The sequence below is a fragment of the Raphanus sativus genome, chromosome 8, assembly GCF_000801105.2.
Source record: "Raphanus sativus cultivar WK10039 chromosome 8, ASM80110v3, whole genome shotgun sequence".
Classification (NCBI taxonomy): domain Eukaryota; kingdom Viridiplantae; phylum Streptophyta; class Magnoliopsida; order Brassicales; family Brassicaceae; genus Raphanus; species Raphanus sativus.
In genome coordinates this window covers 7,103,327-7,127,228 of record NC_079518.1, presented here as the reverse complement: position 1 = coordinate 7,127,228, position 23,902 = coordinate 7,103,327, and the positions used below count along the sequence as shown (strand labels likewise).

The 23,902-nt window shown below is 36.3% G+C and overlaps 5 protein-coding genes and 1 long non-coding RNA gene across 8 annotated transcripts; 2 read left to right on the top strand and 4 right to left on the bottom strand.

Moving 5' to 3' along the window:
* Positions 1 to 48: 48 nt before the first annotated feature.
* Positions 49 to 2,124, top strand: LOC108822543 (uncharacterized). Of its 2 annotated transcripts, none has more exons than XM_018595653.2 (7): positions 49 to 339; positions 737 to 848; positions 974 to 1,044; positions 1,169 to 1,441; positions 1,537 to 1,603; positions 1,708 to 1,816; positions 1,905 to 2,124. In XM_018595653.2, the coding sequence occupies exons 1-7, from the start codon at positions 313 to 315 to the stop codon at positions 1,990 to 1,992; spliced, it is 747 nt and encodes a 248-aa protein (XP_018451155.1). In that variant the 5' UTR covers positions 49 to 312; the 3' UTR covers positions 1,993 to 2,124. The 2 variants fall into 2 exon arrangements, with proteins under 2 accessions (XP_018451155.1, XP_018451156.1); XM_018595654.2 differs by having other exon boundaries at positions 55 to 339; positions 1,537 to 1,579.
* A 1,921-nt stretch (positions 2,125 to 4,045) lies between these two features.
* LOC108819834 (uncharacterized) lies at positions 4,046 to 5,002 on the top strand. The gene has a single exon (XM_018592862.1). The coding sequence runs from the start codon at positions 4,046 to 4,048 to the stop codon at positions 5,000 to 5,002; it is 957 nt and encodes a 318-aa protein (XP_018448364.1).
* Positions 5,003 to 6,257: 1,255 nt separating this feature from the next.
* Positions 6,258 to 8,903, bottom strand: LOC108819833 (uncharacterized). Its single transcript, XM_056992806.1, has 3 exons — positions 8,811 to 8,903; positions 7,085 to 7,715; positions 6,258 to 6,433 (listed from the first exon to the last, which is right to left on the bottom strand). Exons 1-3 carry the CDS (start codon positions 8,901 to 8,903, stop codon positions 6,258 to 6,260), a joined length of 900 nt encoding a protein of 299 aa, XP_056848786.1.
* Positions 8,904 to 11,447: 2,544 nt separating this feature from the next.
* LOC108822007 (uncharacterized) lies at positions 11,448 to 13,787 on the bottom strand. Of its 2 annotated transcripts, none has more exons than XR_001944681.2 (6): positions 13,263 to 13,787; positions 12,820 to 13,042; positions 12,584 to 12,665; positions 12,397 to 12,472; positions 12,174 to 12,308; positions 11,448 to 11,724 (listed from the first exon to the last, which is right to left on the bottom strand). It is a non-coding gene; the product is annotated as an uncharacterized LOC108822007 (long non-coding RNA). The 2 variants fall into 2 exon arrangements; XR_008937639.1 differs by having other exon boundaries at positions 12,820 to 12,942.
* A 1,973-nt stretch (positions 13,788 to 15,760) lies between these two features.
* On the bottom strand, positions 15,761 to 17,194 carry LOC108819832 (uncharacterized). The gene is made up of 3 exons (XM_056992805.1): positions 16,285 to 17,194; positions 16,087 to 16,236; positions 15,761 to 15,849 (listed from the first exon to the last, which is right to left on the bottom strand). The coding sequence occupies exons 1-3, from the start codon at positions 17,192 to 17,194 to the stop codon at positions 15,761 to 15,763; spliced, it is 1,149 nt and encodes a 382-aa protein (XP_056848785.1).
* Positions 17,195 to 17,334: 140 nt separating this feature from the next.
* On the bottom strand, positions 17,335 to 23,902 carry LOC130498707 (ABC transporter D family member 1). Its single transcript, XM_056992264.1, has 22 exons — positions 23,708 to 23,902; positions 23,136 to 23,590; positions 22,712 to 22,847; positions 22,554 to 22,632; positions 21,851 to 22,089; positions 21,468 to 21,772; positions 21,276 to 21,387; positions 21,041 to 21,190; positions 20,759 to 20,858; positions 20,571 to 20,679; positions 20,324 to 20,414; positions 19,929 to 20,053; positions 19,683 to 19,832; positions 19,526 to 19,598; positions 19,149 to 19,329; positions 18,898 to 19,056; positions 18,636 to 18,782; positions 18,329 to 18,562; positions 18,013 to 18,176; positions 17,847 to 17,899; positions 17,682 to 17,760; positions 17,335 to 17,602 (listed from the first exon to the last, which is right to left on the bottom strand). The coding sequence occupies exons 1-22, from the start codon at positions 23,900 to 23,902 to the stop codon at positions 17,507 to 17,509; spliced, it is 3,432 nt and encodes a 1,143-aa protein (XP_056848244.1). The 3' UTR covers positions 17,335 to 17,506.

Sequence of the window (23,902 nt, the reverse complement as noted above, 5' to 3'; positions counted from 1 at the left end):
GACATCTTTAATCAAAGTTTAATTAATTCAGGAGGATATGAGATATGATAGAGTAGAAGAAGAAAGTAAAAGGGTATATTAGGAAATAAGAAAAGGGGTAAAGGATTCGTCGTTATATAATCTGTTAGATGAATGAAAGAAGAAGGCAATTCACAGTCACAGGCTAATCACAGCCGGGACCTGAGGAGTAAGAGTATAGCCTTGTTCTGAACTCTTTCTCTCTCTCTGTATATACACTTCTGCTTCTTTACATGCAACAACAAGTCTCTTGAGAACTACTTCTCCGTGGGTTCACACCATTCTCTCTGCGATATGGCTGCGACTACTTGTGGTGAAGGGGTTAGTAGTAAAGATCACTCCCTTCCTTCCTTGTAGTGTCGGTTTCTCTTTCTTTGAATCTTATTCTTCCAAATGAGAAGATGATGATGATGAGACTTTGTGGTGGCTGGCTATTGTGATTCGATTCGATTCTGTTTTTTTTTTTTGCTTTCTCAATTAATTCTATCTTCTTGCATTTGACTATTTCTTTTGCTTTCGATGGATCAAAGTGAAAAGACTTTTATATCTAGGAAAATGTTTAGTGTTTGTGACTTGCTTATTGGCAACTCATTGTACAGTGTTACCGTTGGTATCTAATCATGTTTGTTTTTTCTGGTTAAAATATTTGGTCGGATCTTCCATGTTATGATTATGATTAATTATCTAACACAAAATTCTGATGATATATATTCAACAGGGGAAGCAACAACTCCCAAGTGTTGCAGACTTGAATGCCCCAGTCATCAAGTATCCAAGCTTCAAGGCTCCTAAGCCTAGCTTCACTGATGTTGCCAAACATACCTCCATAGGTAAAAAAAAAAAAATAGCTAAGGATTAGGTAGTTTAAATTCAATTATCATGATAAATTGCAAAAAGATAATTAAAAAACAGATGAATGAAGCTTTAAATTGACCTTCTCCTTTTTTTTTTGCAGATGTGTTTCCTCTTCTTGTTAAGGAGGCTGCATTTCCTTTGAAACAAGACCGTTGCATCGATCATTCACTAGTGAGTTCTCTGTTTTTGATATTAGGATTTTCTTTTCTTTAAGAACATGATAGATAATTAAGAGTATTGTGTGATGAAGTGTGTGCTGCTAAGTGTTACAAGCTCTCTTCCAATTCTGTATTAGATCCAAGACGTGTGCACTATAGCAGTCTTACCTGATGAAGGAAACATAACCCCTCACCGGTTTACTCTCTTGAGCTTCGTCAAGGCTCTGCTTCCTTCTAAAAACCAGATGCTCGTCGATGCACAACTCAACTGTCAGAAAACGCAGAACCGCATCAATGTGCTACTTGGAGGCACAGATTCCTACCAATCTTGCGTTGTTGACATCAACGTCGAGAAAGGGAACGGTGCTGAGTCGGAAGAAGAAGTTGTTGCAAGTCTCAAATCCGAGAATGTACGTAGTAAAGGCTCTATCTTAACATGTTTACTTTGCTTGGTCCATATCGAAAGATGATATTCGAATGACTTACTCTTATGTCTTTTTTACAGCATATTCAAAAGGTATTGCAGAGACAAGCAAGCTTGAGCACTGGTAAAGATGATTACAAATGTTTCGGTAGAGTTGCATAATAATAATAATAATAATTATCTTTTTTTTAGAGTTGCATAATTAGTTGTATGTATATGAACTGAATCTTGAGAATATTATTATGTTTGCAGATAAAACTATCTCCGAGAGATGCTATGATGCACCAACAAACAGGTGGAGAAGATACAAGCGTGCTGCTTCATTTGATTCTAGGAAAATCGTCATCTTATTCTCCATCTTGTAAGTATACTAACTCTACATTGTATAATAAATAAAGTCATTATTATAGTATATTACTAATACGATGCATATTCACTATGATATGCAGATCAAGTGTGGGAACATTGATATTGATCTACCTGACATTGAGAGTGAGGCTAATAAACGGAGACAACAGCTTCAATCATATGTACTAGTCAAAAACTGTAAACATCTCTATTTGGTGCTTTGTTTTTGAATCAATCTCTTTTCCCTAAACTCTTCTTTGTTCCAATAATGTTGATAAAAAAGCCAACACTTCCTCTGTGAATAACACTTGCGAATGCTTATTGTCTTGATTAAAATAGTAACTATAATGAAGAGATTCGAAAAACCAAGTATAGATCTCAGTGACAATATTTTTGTTAATTTTTAAAGCTAAAAAAAAAGGTGGGTGTCTCAGTATGGTTGCAATGGCCGGAGATCTTGGAGATCCTATTAATCGGGCCAAGATGGGCCTTAGTGGGCTTGGTAGTGTTGTTGTTTACCGTTGAATATAAAACTATTTTTCGTTTGAACTTTACCAATCTGAAGCAGTTTGATCGTTTCTACTTGTCTCCGAATTTCTCTCCTTTTACCAAACACACGACGATGTCCAGACCAGACCCGCAGCCAAAGATACGATCGTTGTGAGCTGCTTCCCTCTGGTGTTGAGATCAGATCACGCGGCCTCCTCGTCGTCTCAAGTCCCCAAAAGTTATCACTCTCTATTGGCTTCGCAAGAGTTGAACAAGACGCGATCGCTGTTAGGTCGCACGAAAGAGAAAGAGCGTCTCTACGTGTGCTTGAGCACCACGCCTAACTCAAACCCCAGCTGGTTTCTCCTCCGCCCTGAAACTACCGAAGCTCCGGGGAAAAAGACATTGATCGCCGTGCGAGGGTAAATGAGGAAGAAAGAAGACAGAAGAAGTCAAGAGCTACTACTATTGTGTGGTAGAGAAAGTGTTATATGGAGCTGCTGTTAACGTTTAAAACGAAATCAGTTGACAAAGGTTTGTGTGTTTCCATTGTGTTGTTTTGTGTCTTTGTTTGATACAAAGGTTATATTTGGGGATATTTTCACTTGTTTCTCTGGCGTTGCATCATCATATTCTAGTTCGTAATATGTAATATGTTTGTACGATTAAAATGCTTTCATTCTCTCTGTATCTGTCATTGTCCAATAAGATGAACATCGCAAACTTTCTTGATCCATTATTTTCCTTATGTGAAAAATCGCAAAATGAAGAAACTAGTTGAGAGTAACAAAAATGTTTCAAAGAATAACTTACTGGAGTTTGGGGGCAGTGCAACTACCTGTGAAAGAGAAACTTTCTGATGACAAACTATCATCATATGACGAAAAGTGGAATGGCATTTACAGAGCAGATTAACTTGAAATCTCAGAGAGATGGCATGATACACCAACAAACAGGTGGAGAAGATACAAGCGTGCTGCTTCATTTGATTCTTGGAAAATCGTCATCTTATTCTCCATCTTGTAAGTAATACTAACTTTACATCGGTATAATTAAAGTCATTATAGTATTACTTTAACGATGCATATTATGCAAATCAAGTGTGGGGACACTGTGAGTGAGGCTAAGCGGAGACAACAACTTCAATCATATGTAGTAAAAAAGACCCGAAACATCTGTTTGGGCTTTGTTTTTGAATCTCTTTTCCCTAAACTCTTTTGTTCCATTAATGTTTGATTCTTAGGGGATAAAAAAAAGAAGAAGCCAAAACCACTACACTTATGCAAAATGCAAGCAATCTTGCACCACAAGTTATATGGTATGTAGTTTTCTCGATTCTTTCTCCGCAGGAGAGAACGCTTTTCGTTTGTTTTTGAGGAAATAGAATGTAATTAACTGATTTAAGTTCTTAATTTCCCTTTAAAAATATGATTCAATTTTATATGGAATGAGTGGAATATTCACGTTGATTATTATTAGAGTAGTAATAGGAAAATCAGACTTGGAGGCCAAGGGTTTATATAATTAACGTAGAGTAAAAAAGAAAGAGAAGGAGCCATGTCTCATCTTCTCAGGCGGCTCAAGCTATCTATACGAGTAGGCCATCTCACCGCTTCATCTCGATGCTTCTCTAATCACATCTTCAAAGTAACACCTTGTGGAACTACGTACTGTGAGAGATGGTGACGTTGGATATCTAGCTATCTACAGCTATGTTGATAACTTGATCGACTGCACACAAAAAAAGGTGCCTATGGAGTTAGCAAAGGGGATGGGAACCATAGGAGCATCCCACGGCTGGGTAGCAACTCTGAAAAATGGGGTCGTGTGTCTTCAAGATGACTTCGACTCCTATGCATCGAATACTGACCCAAAACGCATTCCTCTGCCTCCTATTGTAACTCTGCCTCATTGCCAAACCCAAATCGTAACCAACGTAGCAATGTCCTCTTCTTCTCCACAGGATGAAGACTGCATCGTGGCTGTCAAGTTCTTGGGACCTCAGCTAAGCTTGTGCAGGCCTGCTCATAGAGATTGCAAGTGGAGCAACATCAGAATCTCAGACCCCAGCTTCTTCTCCTCACATATAATGTACTCCAAGAGAGATGGCATGTTCTCCATGCCCGCTTCTGGAGGAAACTACACTGCATCGTGTAATCTCGGGAGACACATGAATGAACCGAAGATTCAGATGCTATCGTACCCGAAACAACGCGTGTTTGAAGACCTGTATGTAAAGAGCACGGATACGTTTTTTGACAAAGAGTTTCTGAGAAAGTTCGAGTGGAAGTACACAGACTGGTCTTGCAGGATGGAGCACTACTTGGTGGAGTCGTCACACACAGGTGAGACATTTCTGGTTAAATGGTCTAAAGATATCAACCCACAAGACGGGAGAAGTGAATTGGACCTATTCCTTGTGTTGAGAATAGACAAGGAAGGAAACGCTGCCTATACTAATGACTTTGGAGGTCAGTGCATTTTTATCTCTAAGGCTGAATCTTTTTGTCTCCCGGCATCTTGTTTGCATGACAAGAGACCAAACTGCATATATCACTTAAGCAACACGAGCTTTGGAATAATATGCATGGATGATGTTTGGAAAGAGAGGGGTGGAGACCTAGCTTTCCCAGGCCCTTTTTGGTTCCCACCAAAGCTAGACTCCAAAGGTAAACGTATCCTTTCTTCAGGTATTCAGTATCCAGTGTAATAAAGTTATGCTCTTTCATTTGATTTCTTTTGTTGGCCTTCGTTATTTTTTGGAATCTAGTTGTTATTTTTAAATATACCATATGGTTCATGTGGGAAGTGGACCAAACCATATATATGGTCATTACGTAAAAGCCTAGTGAAAAGCCGCCATAACCATTGGCTCTTCTTTGATGATGAGAACGTAGAGATGATTGAAGAATCATCTGTACAAACATTCTTTGGATAGTCGGAGTATTCCAGCAATATTGATCATGGTTACATCTTGATTGAAGAATGGCGTATACAATGATATGATACAGTAGTACAGTATGTTGAATTACATTAATTAGATGTTTTGTTTTTAAGAACCCACCAGTCAAGTATCCAAGCTTCAAGGAACCTAAATAAGATTACATACATATTTCATTGATACTAGCGCCAAACATACTCTTCCATTGAAAGAAGACCATGGTATCTATCATACTCTTTTTTTTTTGTAGTTTACAATTCCTCCTAAGTTTAACGAACTAAAACTCAAACCCACATGCAAATCTGCGTTTACACTCTTATCACTGATTGAACAGAAACTCAAATCCATAGACAAAAAAATAAGATATTTTTTTTTATTAAAATAAAACACAACAAGAAGCTTTTAAAAGCATAAATAGATTTTGAGAGTGAGAGACACCATTATTAGTCTTTTGAAATATAGTAAGGGATGTCAATTGGACACTCTGTCCATGTACGTCCATGTCCAAATTAATATGGACTAATATGGACATGCCCAAATCCGTCCAAAATATTTTGTTGTCCAACTGGACAACGCCCAAATAAGCCCAAAGACCAATGGACAAGACCAGATGGACATGGGCCGTCCAAATTATTAAAATGTCTAGGGTTTTTAATTGGGGAAAAATTATTTTTTTTATTTGGCCGTCACTCTTATCTCTCGATCTCATATCTCTCGATCTCAAGCTCTCCATGACTCAATCTCTCTCGATCTCGAGCTCAAACATGTAGTTTTAATCTAAATATCTGTTGTTATATATAAAATTTAGAATCTGTATATTTTTTTACATCAAGTGGGCGAACTGGACTCCATGGACAGTCCAACTGGGCATGGTCCTATTTGGACATGGACTATTTGGACATGGTTCTATTTGGACATGGACTATTTGGACATGGACCTATTTGGACATCAAAACCAAAAACGCCCAAAAAAAAAAGTCCATCTGGACATGTCCACTTCCGTCCAGACAGCCCAATTGACATCCCTAGGTGTAAACAGCATTTCCTTCCTTGTCTATCCTCAACACAAGGAAATGGTCCCATAAATCCAAAGTATTCTTGGCAATGGGACGACTTTCTGTGTACCACTTCACCATAAAAGTCTCATCAGTGTGTAACGGGGCGGACCCACCTTGGAGTGGGGTGTGGCATGTGCCACATACTGATTATGTAAAAAATTTTGTGTCTGTAAGTACAGAAAAACTGTATAGCTTTGTTGGCTTAGTGGTTTCATGTTCCCCAGCTACTCCGAAGTTCAAACCCCCATGAAAACGTCCCAACTCTTCTTTTTTACACATTCTTAATTATGTTTATTTAATTAAATATTTTTCTTTTTCCTATTTTTTTTCTTTTTTCTTTCTTTTGGTTATCTAAAATTATTTTGTGTTTTCTTAATGTTCTACACACTTTTGTTACCATTTTATACAATACTTTTTCTTTTGTTTTTGCTCCATAAACCTATTCTTTATTTCTTTATAATTTTAATACTAAATTTTCATAATAAATACGATAATTTATTCTAATTTCATTCTAACAATTATTTCTATTATGTTTAATTCTAATAACTAGATTAATGAAACTAAAATTGAATAAAGGTTGTAATTATCAAAAAAATTGAAAAAAAATATATGGTTCATTTAAAATAAGATGAAAAATTGTAGTGGCTAATGTAACTTTAAAAAGAAATTTCGTTTCACTAAATTATTTAATATTTTAGTTATATTATATATATTAATTTTAATTGTGCCACACATTATATTATTTTCTAGATCCGCCCCTAGTAACGACTCCACTAAGTAGTGTTGCTTCGTACAACAAGACTCTAATCTCTGCCGCTCTTTCTCTGTCATTTCCGGAAATGAATCTTCAATGCGAAGCCGCAGCATCTGAATCTTTGGTTCCTTCACGTGTCTCCCAAGATCCCACGATCCCGTGTAGTGGCCTCTAGAAGCAGGCATGGAGAACATCTCATCTCTCTTTGAGTACATTACATGGGAGGAGAAGAAGCTGGGGTCTGTGATTCCGATGTCGCTCCACTTGCAATCTTTCTGAGCAGGTCTGCACAAGCTTAGCTGAGGTCCCAAGAACTTGACAGCAAGGATGCAGTCTTCATCCTCTGGAGAAGGAGATGACATAGCTACGTTGGTTACCACTTGGGTTTGGCAATGAGGCAGAGTTACAAGAGGAGGCAGGGGGATGTGTTTTGGTTTTGTATCCGGAGGTGCATGGAGGAGATGTAGGTCATCTTGAAGACACACGACTCCGTTTTTCATAGTTGCTACCCAACCATGGGATGCTCCTATCATTCCTATCTCCTTTAGTATCTCCATAGGCACCTTAAGAGAAGGAATCAAGATAGTTTCGCCAGATACTGGTCCCCATGATTCAGCACCCTTGACATAATAATAGATTGGCGAGCGCCTAGAAGAAGTGGTGAGGTTTCTCTGCCAAATGATAGTTTGTACATAAACCAAACATACGAAAGCAAAAAAAAAGTAAAAAAGACAGCCATGTGACTAGACAAAGAGAAGATGGAAGTAACTTACTCGGAGGGATAGCTTGAGCCTCCTGAGAAGATGAGACATGGCTGTTTCTTCTCTTTTTCTTTTTTTTTTAGGTAAAGGCGATGATTTGAACATAAAATCAATGTGAATATCCACTTTCTTCCATTTAAATATCTGTATATAAATTGTATAATATTTTTAGGGAAATAACTTATTACACTTAAATATCTTCTGCTCCTTGGACCGGGAAGAAAAAATCGAGAAACTAACCAAATAACTTGCGATACAAGATTACTTACATTTGCATTGGGTCAAATAGATTTCGCTTTGTTGAAAATTAGAGGGGAAAAAACTGAGATTAATTGCACCATTAATAATAGTTTATCTAAAATACCATTAAAAAAAACTGAGAGTTTAAAAAATAAGAACTATTCAAATCCCGCTTCATCTTCTTCACTCACATTTATCTTCATGTAATCCAATTATGCTTTGCAAAACCCAACAAAAAAGATTTTTTTCATGTTGAAACCATAAAATTGTGTTTTCTGCGAAAATCACAAAACAAATTTTACCACCCAAAATCACAAAAACTGAATTTTTATCCAGAAATCCACTCTTTCACTAAAACCGCAAAAAAAAAAACATTTTTCTGCTAGAACTGTAAAATAGAAATTTTCGCCGAACCCAGAGTTTTCTGCAAAACCTTCCCAAAATTAGTTTTTCCAAATGAATTTTCTATAAAAACATAAAATTGAGTTTTATTCCAAAACCTCAAAATAGTCATCTTGAAGACATACAACTCATCTTTTGAAATTCCCATCTCTCATGGCTGGGTAGCAACTTTGAAAAATGGGCTGTTGGAATTCACTTTGAGTTTCTTCAATAAAGAGTATGCTGATTTGTCCTCCTGTAGGGTGATGGGGAAATTATGAAATACAAAATCAGTTGAGAAAATTGCAATGCAATTAGTATTTACATTCATATCCAGTTACTAAACTTCCTTGTAAGCAATGTCAAGAAGATTTATGTACTTACATCGGAAACTTTAACACGTACGTAGGTTCCTTGGTGCAGCCGTGCAGGCTCAGGTGGAGGACCAAGGATGTCATGACCACTTATCTCTTCCATCCTAGCACTTGATATCTGCTTCTTTGCTCTCTAATTCTACCTTGGTTAGCAAGTTTTCGCTCAGCTCTCTTTGCTTTGAAACCTATTTTAGTAAATATGCCACTACTAGTCATGTCTTTCAAGTGTCAACTTGTAACCTGAGCAAATCATCATGTGAGGAAAAACAGTAAATAAATGACTTCTTAAACACTTGAAGATCAGGAAACCAAGTGACCACTGAAGCAACTAGCTATTAGCTATGTTTAAGAGATATAACCAAGAAAACGACTGGATAATGATGAAAAAACTTCCGTCACACCCACATAGTACACACCATCGTGTACAATCTAATCTATTAAAACTGAAATACAAAAAAAAATAACCCTCAGTTCTCTTCAATAATTACATATATATGCCACTGATCTAAACACAAAACACAATCGTTTTATAACTTAGTTATCACGCCTAATTAAATTAACACGCTTAACTCGGGGTTTTCCTAAATATTCTGCACCTACCAGAGAGTGTCATTACTCAGGCTGACCTTCACTTTTAGGTATTTTTGAAGCCCATTACTTATACAATGATAACAATCACTATTTGTCGTATCTTAGAGTTTAAATAACAATCATTATTCTTACTAGATCCGATGTTCGCGCTACGCGCGGAAAATATTTGATGTTCACATACACTATATTGATTCTTTTTTTATGAACATTATGTATTTAATGTTGGGGTCATTTAGGATCAAATACTTAAAAAAAAAATCTAATGATAAAGTTTTTTAAAAAACTAAATAAATTCAAGTATCAAGTTGTGTGGGTTCACTTAGAAAATGTTGTATTTAATATCTATATTACAATATATTACTTATATGTAATAAGAATATAAATAGTAAATTAAATTAGAAATGAGTAAAACTGACAATTTTTTCTATTTAAAATATATTTGGGATGGTGAGAAAATGTGAAATGAGTAAAGAATTTGTGAGACCTTAGTTATTATCCAAAATATCTTCTGTTACATATTTAGGTTGTTAAAAAAATATATTATTAATCTCCACATCGCATATTTCTTTGTTATATGTATTATTTATACCATATTGATGTTTTTATTTATATTTTATTTAATCTTTTATAATATATTTTCTAACGATTATAATATATTTTTTACAATTATTATAAGTAAAGCTAATTTAAATAATATATTTCTAACGATTATAATATATTTTTTACAATTATTATAAGTAAAGCTAATTTAGATACTCATTAATTTAAATAAAATTACTTTTAAAATGTTGTATGTGTCAAATACACTGAAAATTCTATGAAATTATTATTATTACCATATTTTTTTTGTCAGCAATTAATATTACTATATTGTTTGTTTAGTTATAAACAAAAATATCTTACAATCAAGCTATAATTAAAATATTATTCTGGATTAAAACACAGTGTAAATTATAATCAAAATATTATCAGAACATATTCACAATTTATTTAAATTTTATTATTATATATTAGTTGGCTTAAAAATTACTATTTAAAAAATACAATCAGGTTATTACGGTGTTATAAAAATGAATATTTATATACCAATTAGGGGAATTTCGAATATATTTTCAATCCAAACCTATGATCCAAAACATTATTTTCTTATTATTTTTTCATTCCCAGTAAAAAAATCTATAATCGTACTAATATCACAAATTGAAAATATAAATGATTTCTAGTTCGATATAGCCTTACTATTTTAATTTAAACTAACAATATTTAGTGATTTAGACAATTATTTTTTTTCTTAATTTGAGTATTAAATATTTGTTTTGTTAAACTTTATACACAATTTTGATTTTTAATATTTCTTTATTTTTTGTGAACATAATTTTTTAAACATTTGTTGGCCGTTATTGTTTAATGTGGTATTAGTTTGTCTCCTTTAAGGGTTTCCTCAAATTTCCTTAGTCAAAAACAAATATTAATGGTCTTTTCTAAAAAAAATATGGAGCTCTATCAACAACTTCCAGGGAAAAAAATAGTACTTTATAATGGTTTTCTATTGACCTGAAAAAATAGTAGTTTATAACACTTGAACTAAAAAAGATTAGTAGTTTATAACAGCAGCATGGATTAAAATATGAAAATACAATTATTATTATATAGTGGTGTCTTATATTTTAGGTTTAAAGTAATTATTTGTTTTAAGTGATTTTATCATTATTTAAACGTTCTTCGCAGTTTTTTTATCATGTTAAATTATTATAGTTAATTCTGGTCTAATATAATTTGCATGATGGTTTAGCAAATAAGCTTTTATTTCAACTTTGAAGCATCCATTTGCTAACTCACTATAAGAAAAAGTAGTGTACAAATCAATATATCACTGAAAACTAATCTAAAATGGAAGGAAAGAAAAATAGAAAAACGCCAATGAAAATTCTGGAGTAACGTTATTCTTATTGATCAGTAGCCTGAACCACATAAAAGCTCAAAAATGAAACATTGCCTATTTAAGATTGATGAAAGAGAGCAAATGAATAATGTTGTCATGCCTTTAAACTGGGAATAGGTCAATTTTTAATTTTTCATTCTTAAATGCGTAGAGAGAAACAAAGTGCTATTCGGAATAAATATGTCTATGGAAGCAAGACCTCTCTTAACGTTTCTGGAATCCAATAACAAATTTAAAAATATGTTGGGAAGCAATGAAGGGAGTTAGGAAGCGAAACGTTTCCTGATGTTTACGCAGAAACTCATTGTACTTTATTTGAAAATAAAACTTCTCCACTTGAAGCTTCTCATAATCAGGGACTGAATAACCTCCAAGCATTTGCTGAATGAATCTGAAGGAAAACCAAAGGAGGATCTTAACCAAAATTCTCGAGACGTGAAATTTCCAACAACTAAAACCAAAGGATCATATAGTAGCAAGGCAAGATTTTACCGAAATCTTTAAGAACAGTAATCTTATTTCAAGACCTAAGCAAAATTCTCAACTACTTTCTAAAGAACATGATTAAATTATATATGTTGACTTAATTCATATTAGGATTTGGTTCAGAAAATGTATCACTTGGTTCAGAAAAACTGGGTTTGAAGATTATTTCTCTACATCATAGTATTCACTACATTATAGCTCTAAACAAAACTCTTTTCCAAAACTTAAAAAGCAGAGGAGGCTTGTCATAAAGCTCATACAAAGGTTATTATTATTCAGAACAGATCATGTTAAAAAAATCATAATTGTCGCAAAAGGTTAAGTAATGGTGGGATACAGAAAAAGAAACTACACCTTTGGTGAGAGTATCAAGAACTCCACTCCACTGGAGTCGATACTTCGTGAAAACTTCTTTCTTGGCTTCCTTCTCCGACTCAAACCTACCAAAATTCAGAATCTAATGAAACAGATAATGGGCATCGCCAGATCCTGTGAAAAAACGAAGATGGAAATAGAATAGGTTACACATATTATTCTTTCTTTATTTCATTCAGACAGGATGGAAAGTAATATATACCAAACAAAATTTGATCTTTGATTTAATCTTTTATCTTGATGCATGGGAAGCTTCGACCTTTTAGAGACTTGAAGGGCTAAAGAATACAAATCATTCTCTAATCACTCATTCCATCAACGTAGCTACCGAATACAAATGATCATAGATATCAGAAACAAAGACCAAGATATCAGAAACAAAGACCTACCCAACTGACGGCTTTGATTCTTCGTTTCAGCTAACAACGACAGACCAACTAAATAAATTTGGCTTTCAAGTGGCTTCCTCCCCTGAATAATTTAATTTAAGATCATGAGCTCCTATGAAGTTGATAAACAGTGTTAAAACTCTAAATAAATAAAAATGGTCCATGATATACAGACTCATAAAAATGGTTTTCATCAAATAACAAAGTTATATAAGAGAGAAAGAGAATAAACATACAGTATATTCCAGAATGGAATTATGCCAGACCAACAGAGGTCGTTCACATGCGTTATATCATAGACACTGAGATGAACCTGTGTAACGACATCTCCCCTATTCTCTTCACTCCCTCAATTGAGCCTGAGCTCAAAGTAGGCAACCACATTTTTACTCACAAAATTGTAACTTATAGTATCTCAATTAACAGTCACGGTCGATTCATCCCTTTCTTCCTACGACTCTGCAAGGCCAAATTTTTTTTAAAAAAAATTTGAAATTTCATCAAATTTAGATAGAATATGTATTATCTCATTCGAGACAGAATCAAACTCGAATCTCGAAGTTCCTTACTCTAAGAACACTACATATCGGTGGGTCTGCTTCAGTTCAAAAATTATTGGTTGAAACGAAGCTTGGAAACTTTATAATGTAATAATGACAAACGATTCGGGTTCACTTACCATTGGGTTTCTTCGAGTGGGGATCGCCGATGGAGAGTCCGGAAGAGACACCGGTTTTGCCGATTGGTTCGGAGTGGAAGAGGAGACCGCCTCTTCGCCTTTTACTTTTTTCGAGTTGGGATCGCCGATCGTGAGGCCCGAAGAAACACAACACCGCTTTTGCCGATGGGTTTGATCGGTCCGGGAGAGGAGACTGCCTCGACGCCTTTTGGTTTCTTCGAGTTAGGATCACCGGAAACGTCGATTCGCCGTATGAACTCTTCGCAATATACTATTGAGAAGATACAACCACTTTTGATCGAGATAAAACTCCGAGTAAGAGTTTTATATAGAAACTCAGAGTGAGAAAAGCGAAAAGATTCCACTAATGAGATTAAAGCGAGAAAGAAGTGGAGAGTGTATTGATTGATCGTGAATCAGATTCATGAACGGAAACGAAGAAGAGGAAGAGCAAAGGGTTCACAAATCGTTGTAGCAAAATTAAGGTTTGGATAAAATGAGAAAAAGGGGATCTCGCGTCGGTGAAGAATGAGGTCATTTAAGTGAAATGGGTTTCCTGGGCCATTCAGATTAACATGCCTGCTCGTTAAAAAATTTAAGTCCAACATCCGAAATTACTTGATTACGTGGCAAAACTTTAAAACATGATTGGATAATTTTTACATCCTACGTGGATAGGCTCAATGGAGCTCATATTATAGATATCATTACTTGGGCTGGCCTTTTGATCGACATATTACTAGAGATGTTTTTTTCGGTAAAGGATGAGCTTTTTTTTCTGTAGGTGACGGTTTTCAGAATAATTTTTTTTACAGGTTAGAGAGATGAATTTGAGAAGATTAGAAAGGTTGAGGTTCCGAGAGAATTGTTACTTAGACTATCTCCAACTCATCTCTATTTTTATCTCTATATTTTCCTCTAAAATATAGAAACTCCATTATAAAGGTGAATTTGCTCCAATCAGTGTCAATCCGGATTCTTCAGACGCCTAAAGTAAAATAGAAATATGATGCCTTTAATTACAACTAAATTTAAGTATATGTTAAACATAATCAAAATAGTATCATCTATTAATACTAGCAGGAACATGATCTATTGATGATATAGGTTTGGTCCAAATATTTTAATACAATTATTAAAATATCTTATTAATTATTTAAAAGAAATATAATACCAAAAAACACAAATACGATTAAATAACACAAATATAAAAATTAAATTTCTAAAAAATATAAAACAAAAAATAAACCCGTCCTTTTAAGTCTATATCTAGTCTATATCTAGTCTATATTATTAAGGTAATAGTCATAATCTAGTCTATATTATTAAACGAGTTGTCTTGGAAAGTGAGGTCCTCTTATGTATTATTAACAGTGTATTAATCTAAATAGTTTTTCTTTCTCCTCTTATGCGGCAAAAGAAAGAAATAGAAAATCAAATAAGTCTATTAGAATTGGCTATGTATCAATAAAATTTTCTCGTCATCTATACAAAAATAATTGGTGTGGTATATTCATAGCATAACATATGAACAGTAAGAACTAGTATTCTTAGTTAGACTAGAATTCATAGGAAAGAAAATCGATATATTAATGAAATAAAATATATGCAGTATTTACAGATAAAAATATTTGGTTATTAGGAAAGAATCAATATAATTTTAATGTTGAATCAGGATCAACTAAAACATAAATAAAACATTGGATCAAACTCTTTTTTGTGTCAAGGTAATAGTTATGAATAGTTACCGACTCCCATGGAAAAATTAAAAGAATGGAATCTATTTTGGAACATACAATACATTACAGACTTGTAATGTACAATCATTACGTTTCAACCGAATTATTATATTCCAACTCTTAGAAAGAAAATAACTTGGATCAAAATATTTAATAGCATGGTAATACATTTATACAAAACTTTTACTCCGAGCATATATACATAACGGAGCCGTAGACAGTCAATTGAAATCCAATCAACTAAATAATTTGATGGTTGGGAATTTCCACCGATAAAACTGCTAGTACCAGGTGAACTCATATTGGCCAAGGTAAAAGAAAATAAAATGGTAAACAAAATGGTAGAGTTTTGAGGACTTGGCACACGTTATCATAACACACACACACACACACACAAAATGCATCAAAACATGAATTTCTATCGACTTATTAACTCATACATAGTGCTCTAAAAAAGAGTAATGAAGTATAACGATCAAATGCAACCAAATAATATGGGCATGTTCAATTCTAAGAGAGTCCTAATCTCAAGGCAGAGTCAAAGGCTGTGGGTTGTTTCCACTAAAGATATGCAAACTACAAAAAGAACTCACTAGCTAGTGAATGATCAATGACACGGTCTTCTTTTAAGGGAAATGCAGACTCCTCCTTAACAAGAAGAGGAAACACATGTGAATCGCCAAAAAAGGAGTTTACTCATTAGAATGCTTTTATCATGATGATACTGAATCTGAACTACGTAATCGTAATCGTTAGCTTTTACCAATGGCGGTATGTTTTGACACCAGCATCAGTGAAGCTTGGGTATTTGACTGGTGCGTTGTTGTTGGTGTTTTTGGTAAAACTTTCTAATAAAAATTAGTCATTAAGATCACAGTAACAAGATAAGTATATTGACCAATGAAGGGGAAGATAATGATAAATACTTCTCGAGGGATATTCTTTGCGACCAGCGCTAGGTATATATTTAAAACAACAGCTATAGATTCAAAAAAAACAACAAAGGCCAAAGAGAAAGAAATCAAATGAAACAGCATAATTTCATTACCTTTGATATTGAAAACCTGAAGAAAGGATACGTTTACCTTTGGAGTCTAGCTTTGGTGGGAACCAAAAGGGGACTGGGAAAGTAAACTCTCCACCTCTTTCTTTCTCATTATCGTCCATGCAATTTATTCCAAAGCTCGAGTTGCTTAAGTGATAGATGCAGTTTGGTCTCTTGTCACGTAAACAAGCTGCCGGGAGACAAAAAGATTCAGCCTTAGAGATGAAAATGCACTCACCTCCAAAGTCTTTAGTATACACAGCGTTTCCTTCCTCGTCTATTCTCAACACAAGGAACATGTCCAATTCAGTTTTCCCGTCTAGGGGGTTGATATCTTTAGACCATTTCACCAGAAAAGTCTCACTTGTGTGTGATGACGACTCCATCAAGTAGTGCTCCATCCTGCAAGACCAGTCCGTGAACTTCCAGTCGATTTTTCTCAGAAACTCCTTGTCAAAAAACTCACCCGTGCTCAGATTCAGGTCTTCAAACACGCGTTCTTCCGGGTACGACAGCATCTGAATCTTTGGTTCGTTCACGTGTCTCCCAAGATCACACGATGCTGTGTAGTTTCCTCCAGCAGCGGGCATGGAGAACATGCCATTTCTCTTGGAGTACATTACATGTGAGGAGAAGAAGCTGGGGTCTGAGATTCTGATGTTGCTCCACTTGCAATCTCTCTGAGCAGGCCTGCACAAGCTTAGCTGAGGTCCCAAGAACTTTACAGCAAGGATGCAGTCTTCATCGTCTGGGGAAGAAGAGGACATTGCTATGTTGGTTACGATTTGGGTTTGGCAATGAGGCAGAGTTACAAGTGGAGGCAGGGGAATGCGTTTTGGGTCAGTATTCGATGCATAGGGATCGAAGTCATCTTGAAGACACACGATCCCATTTTTCAGAGTCGCTACCCAGCCGTGGGATGCTCCTATGGTTCCGATCCCCTTTACTAACTCCATAGGCACCTTCTTTTGTGTGCAGTCGATCACTTTATCAACATAGCTGTAGATAGCTAGATGTCCAACGTCACCATCTCTTAGAGTAGTTCCACAAGGTATTACTTTGATGATGCAATTAGAGAAGTATCGAGAAGAAGCGGTGAGGTGGCCTACTCGGAGAGATAGCTTGAGCCGCCTGAGAAGATGAGACATGGCTGCTGCTGCTGCTTCTTTTTTTACTCCATACGTTAAATTAAATATATAAACCCTTGGCCTCCAAGTCTGATTTTCCTATTATTACTCTTAATCATAACATATTGATTGAATCATATTTTTTAGGGAAAGAACGTAAATCAATTAATTACATTCTATTTCCTCCAAATCAAACGAAATCAGTAAACATGGAAGCGTTCTCTTCTGAGGAGAAAGAATCGAGAAAACTACATACCATATAATCTGTGGGGGGTATAAGTTCTAATAGCTTTGGTTTTATTATTGTTTTTAAAACTAAGAGTCTTGCTGAGTCTACTCTGTTGTCTGCTCGATAGAACGTAGCTCCCAGTTTCCTTCTCCATCGATCAGCCTTAGCTCCAAGGAGTGGAACGGGATCAAAGCCGGACGCTGACGATTGTGAGAAACGAGTAATGAGATTATGGTCATGTGGTTTCATGGTAATGAATGAAGGGGGGTAAAAACTTACTTGGGATGAGGTTATGAAAGTAACTCCCATGTCTTTTGCAACCCTGTAGAGCTGTTCCTCAACATCAACACTCGTTGCACTGCAAAACCCAAAAGAGCAATGATATAAGTGGAAAAAAGATAGATTGCAAACTTCATTAGTAGAAGAAGACTCTGATCATTTTACTTGGTGCATTCATCAAGGATTCCAAACTTCGGTCTGTGAAAGAATAAACGTGCCTACAATACAAAAACTCAGATTATTCACCGTGAGCCATAAAACTATATGTATTGCGGTAAAACCTCAAAAAAAAAAGCTGTAAATGTCTGTTTGTGTCTACAAGAGATTTTACCATGCCTAGCCTCTGTTGCTCTCCAAGAGATAGTATGTCTTCCCAGTTGGTAGTAGCATCCCAACCACTTTCATCTCTTTCCAAGAGATAAACTAACCGAACATTCTCCAGGATGGTTTTCAAATGAACGTCCAGAATGCTTCCAGCTTCAGCTGAGCTATCTCCTGTTACTTAACAGCATTAAATCATGAGAAATGGGAAGATCATCAAATAACTTATACTTCTAGTAGTAAGAGATAAGTGTCTCTACAGATCAGTTATTACTTGTGTAGCGGAGAGTATTCATTTGAGAATCAAACTGATCTTTTGGACTTACCATTGGTGTACAACTTTGCTGCCCTTTTCTCTGCTTCTTCTTTAGATAGAGGGTATATAATCTGATCTCTCAGCGTCCCTAAACATGTATAAGGTCGCTGAGGGACAAAAAATATGCCATTCCCTGACCCAAGCTCTTTGATATCCAATGATGGTTTGAAAAGTCTTCCACATACAGTGGGCCATATATCTCTAAGGACTCTAAATACGGAAGTCTTTCCACTACCGTTTGGACCTGAGATTTTTTTGCTAGTGTTAGCTCTGGGACTCATGCAATAAGTTCAATGATAAAAGACTAATTCACTAACCTGTGACGAGTAGGCTTTTCCCCGAAACTATTTCGCATGACAACTTGCTAGCCATCAATTTCTGAGCAGGGGTAATGATATCCACCTCTGAAAAGGAAATTCGATCTTGAGAATCCAAACGGCTTCTGTGATTATCTGAGGTAACACCTGGAAACAGTAGCACAAAACGAATATGATCAACGCACGTTCTCTTTAGCATATGTCCATGCCTCTAATAATAAGAAGTGTGAAATATATATATATATATATATGCTCTTAGTACCTGACTGAGAAGCATCCAAAAACTCATCCAGCTCAAAAATTCTGTTAATACCACCGGAGAGCTCAAGGAACTTCTTGTGTAGTTCAAGAATATCACCAAACGCCATAAAGCTTTGAGAGACAACGGAAGCTAGATACCGCAATGCATGTGCCAATTCACCTGGTATCAAAGACATCATGCAAGAAAGCGTTATATAGAGAGAATTTTGCAAAATTAATTGGCTCGCGTTGAAAAGAATGACGGATCTTCACCTTGAGTGGAGACAAGTGCTCTGTCTCCCTTGTGTTCTAGGGCATACAACAAACTCAATCCCCAAGTCACATTATTGGGAAGCTGCTTTGTCACGAAATCATCAAGTATGCCATACACCCATTTCTTCTTCAGGAGCATGAGAGAGTGGTCCAGTAGTGCCCTGAATTTTGTGTCAACCATCTGCTCCATGAAACAAACAAACATAAGGGCAGATTCACCTATAAGACGTGTTAAAGCTCTACGCATTTAGCATGAAAAGGCCATCATCACATAAAAACTGAGAATCACTATTGGCTTTCACTTCTCGTAGCTGTGCATCACAAGTAGATAGAGACCAAAATCCAACGATTATAGCTTCGGAAGTGACGACACTTACAGCTTTTTCTCGAGCTCCACCTCCAAAGAATGCAATGGATTCAGCATGCGTGTTCAGCCTCTCGTGCATAAACCTACATTACCAGGAAGAAGTTGGTCCAGCTAGACGCTATAACGCAATCATCTGCAAAGTGGAAGAAACGTAATTAAAAACTTACCTAAACTTCCCCTCGAGTTGCTGTTCTTCACCAGCTAGATCACCAAAATCTGGAGCAACACGTCTCAGAAAACCCAGACCAAGTAACATATACGTGTAAAGTATGGCAACTCCTCTCTGTCCAGTCAATAGCTTCATCCTCCAGGTAAACCTTCAATTCAATTTTTTTTTGGCGTTATTTATATTTCAAACCAATTAACAAGCATGAAACAAATATCAGGAAAACAATCCAACAAAATGTACTTACCAAAGAATGTCAACCGATGGCTTTACCATTCCAGTAAGAAGTCCAGACAAGTCATGGGTTAATTTTTCCAGGTCACGAGTGAGTCTTTGGTCCGCATCAATACTATTGCCTGACATGTGGAAGACCTGAAAAGAAGATATGAATCCAATGAGATCTTTAGTGTCTCTAAATTTGCAACATCAAAGAACAATAAACAGCCTCTATGAATCATAGAACAGCCACAAATGGATATCCATTTCAGGTTGGTAATCTCAGTATAATTCTTACATGTGTAAGGAACTTTCTTTTAGCCTTAAAGTCAAGTTGAACTGGATAACTCAAGTTCATAGTCATAATTCAGAAATGCATAAAACATGTTAGCATAGTATCTTTGAACGTTATAGATTTGAACTGACCTTGTAAAACGCATTATTTCTCAAGTAATTCCGTAGCAGATGTTGAGTCAAGCGAATCCTCCAACCTAGAGCTAGCCTTTGCGTTAGATGCCTGAAGAACGTGTAACAAAAAAAGGTTAGGTGAAACCACATAAGTAAGAGGTGCCTTAACTGTAACTAATAATCAAACAAAAACTAACTTCATAAAACAAAAACGCAAGAGAAAATCACAATGAGGTTATAAACATGCATAAAAAGGAAACATTACTTTAATGAAGGAGCAATGACAGAAGATGCACCACTTTGGAGAACACTCAAACCAATCAAACGAACAAAGGCTGCCTTATCTTGCTCCAAGACATATTTAACAGTGGTCCCTGAAAGATCATAAGCGGTCGTTAGAAAAAGGAGCCCTATCAATAAAACTAATCAGGTAAAAGATCGGAGTATCTTTACCATTCAACGATGCTATTCGGTCAGAGATCAGTGTTCTTGAGACGACAAGGCAAGCAACCAAAAGAAGTTGTGCTCCTTGTTTGTCAAATAGAGTGGGTATCTGAAACGTAACAATGAAGTGGTCAGATACTTTTAGCATCAATGTGGACGAATAAACCAAGTAGAACAGGGGCTTCCAAGGAAGCTACTGAAATGCACTGACATGCATGTGTTTTTTTTCTAGGGTAACAAAAGTTGGTACAAGTGATTTTGATAAAATTCACAGTAATAACTCAAGCTCACCAATGTGTTCAACATTGCAGCTACTCTTAATGGCAACGCCCTTGGGGATGTTCGAGGTTGAGGAAAACGAGGCAACACAACACTTTTATCAACAACTGGTGACTTTTCGATTAACTGCGTCAAGTACGACTGAGCCTTTGATGCAGATTCCTGCATGGCACCAAGTAACAAGGTTATAACCACCAGTACCCCTCAACGAAGATTAAAAAAAATATATTCATGAGCTTCTGAAGACCTTTCTAGCGGCAGCAAAAGCTCGTTGAACAACCATCGCATCATTTTGCCGATTTGTATCTGAAATTTGCACTGAATCATCTCCAGCGTCCGTCAGAAGTACAGAGTCGTCCCTGAAAGTTTAGTCATTTTAAATAATAAATGCAAAAAACTTTGATAATCCTCAGAAACATGGTAAAGTAACAATTCCAACCTCTTGTAGTAAACGTTCCATCCACCTTCTCCGTCTAATGAAAGAATAACATCATGGAATGCAACAAGGGCTGGACGATGGGATATTGTTATGCAAGAAGTTCCCATAGCTCGAACCTTAGCAGCAAAACGTTCTTCCATGTCAGTTGTCACAGCACTTGTGCATTCATCAAGAATTGCAAATTTGGGTTTGTGATAGAACAGTCTGGCCATTCCTAATCTCTGTTGCTCTCCAAGAGATAATTCGTCACCCCAGTTAACCTCTCTGTCTGGTTGGTATCGATCCAATAAGTATTCTAGGTCGACCTACAAGCAGCAGTCACAGAAATAAGCAAGACACACAAACCATTCTCCTAGAGAATTAGAGAAAACTAGGATACCAACATTTTTCAATAGCTCCACCATCCCCGTTTCAGTGAGCGGTACAGACTCTTGATCAGAAGTAAGAGGATATATTAACTGGTCACGAAGTGTTCCTACTGCCATATAGGGCCGCTGAGGGACGTAGAAGATCTCCTTGTTAAGATCAGAACCAACTCCTGGCTTCACAATATGCCCAGACACCAGGGGCCATAGGCCTCCTAATACTCGGAAAAGGGAACTCTTGCCACTTCCATTAGGACCTACGGTACATATTGATTAATAAACTATGAAATGGGAGAATAATAATCAAATCGACAAGCCAAGATAGCATTAGTGAAAATAACAACAATTTGAAAACCAGGAACCTAAAATGATGCGTAGACACAACATCACTAAAACCTTCGTTGTTGGACTGAACATGAATGAATCGTCTATAACTAGGAATAGCAAATCTAATTTTGGCAAAGGCTATAATGCCATCCCTTCCAAAGTGCAAGAATAATTGCTTCTCCAGAATGGTAATTCAAATTCACAATCCCATTTTTTATTTCCTTCATAAGAACAACAAGGGTACTAAATATTTCATCTTTTCTACTCGTCTCAAGGCTCATAGAACAATATAGTAGCAGCATATTCTTGCAAGTTATTTTTGTACTGAGAATAATTGATAGGCCATGGAAACGGAAAGTAATGCTATTTTCACTCCTAGATATATAGGGTTCACCTGTAATCAGAAGATTAGACCCTTGCTCAACTCGAAGGGTTAGATCCTCCACCAAAACATTTCCCGTTGGAGTTACAACCTGAAGTGCATTAAGTGTCATTAAGAACACAACATTTTGGAAAAGGATTACCAGTAACGTGAATATGTGTTCCAGCTACCTTGACACCGGAAAACTCAACATAGTTAGCTTCACTTAGGTAATTTCTGCTTCTATTCCTCTGGAAAGACACTTTATCATCGCCACTGAGTTCTCTCGAGACAGCCATCAACTCATGGATTCGGTCAGCATAACCACTGTTGGAAGTAAATACATTTCCATAATTAGAAAGCATAGCCACCACTACTGATGGGTGTAAAAGTAAGTTTAGTTAATCCTCTCTCCTCTGTATATGATTTCACCAATACCGCAAAATCAAACGCCCAAACTTTTTTTTTTGAAGTAGAGATCTTTTTCATCCTTTGTCAATATTCCTTAGGGACTACCAACTGAACTCATACTCTTTTCTCTTAAACAAGAAAGAAACAGCTACACAATCGTTTACCATCTCAGCGTCTGGCAAGAGATCTAACATAAAGAATTACCTGAGTCGGCTGAGCCGCCTGGAACTTATAGAAAGCGTTCCCAACGCCTGAAAGAGAGAAATAATGACACTGGTGTGATATCTTATATTGCTTAGCATCTCGGCTCTGCCTAGTGTCGAGTCATCAGGTCTTAGATGACCGGAGAAGAACGGTTCTATAATCAGAATAACAGCGACTGTGGCACCAAGATACTTCAGCAGGAAATCTTGGATCATGCCAAACCACCAGTGATCATGAAGCACGACACTCATATGGCTAACAAGGTTCTTGAACTTTTGTTGTATATGAGATTCTTCCCTGGTTTCCCCACCATAGAATGCTATGCTTTCCGAATGAGTCCTCAAGCGTGAGTGAAGTTGCCGGTACTCCCCTTCCAACTGCTGCTCTTTGGACATCAATTTCCCGAAAGAAGGAGAAAAGTTCCTTATCGCAGTACCGGCTCCTAGTACATATGCCTACACAACAATTTTCGAGGTTAGAACATAAACAGCAGATCGAAAGAACTGTATTGTGAATGGATATAAGGAAAAGTAGCATAAATGGCTCAACGTAGAAGATTAAACAAGAATCACCAGTATCCAGAAGATGTATTTTGGACTAGCATATGAACACAGACGCCATGCATACAAAATTCCATCAGTAACCGCCGTCAAATCATCCTGAATAAGTTCGCTCAACTCCGAGGAGAATCTCGGTATATCACTGGCAATTCGTTGCTCGGGATGCGTAATCCGACCATCCACATGTGATATTTTATAGTACACCAT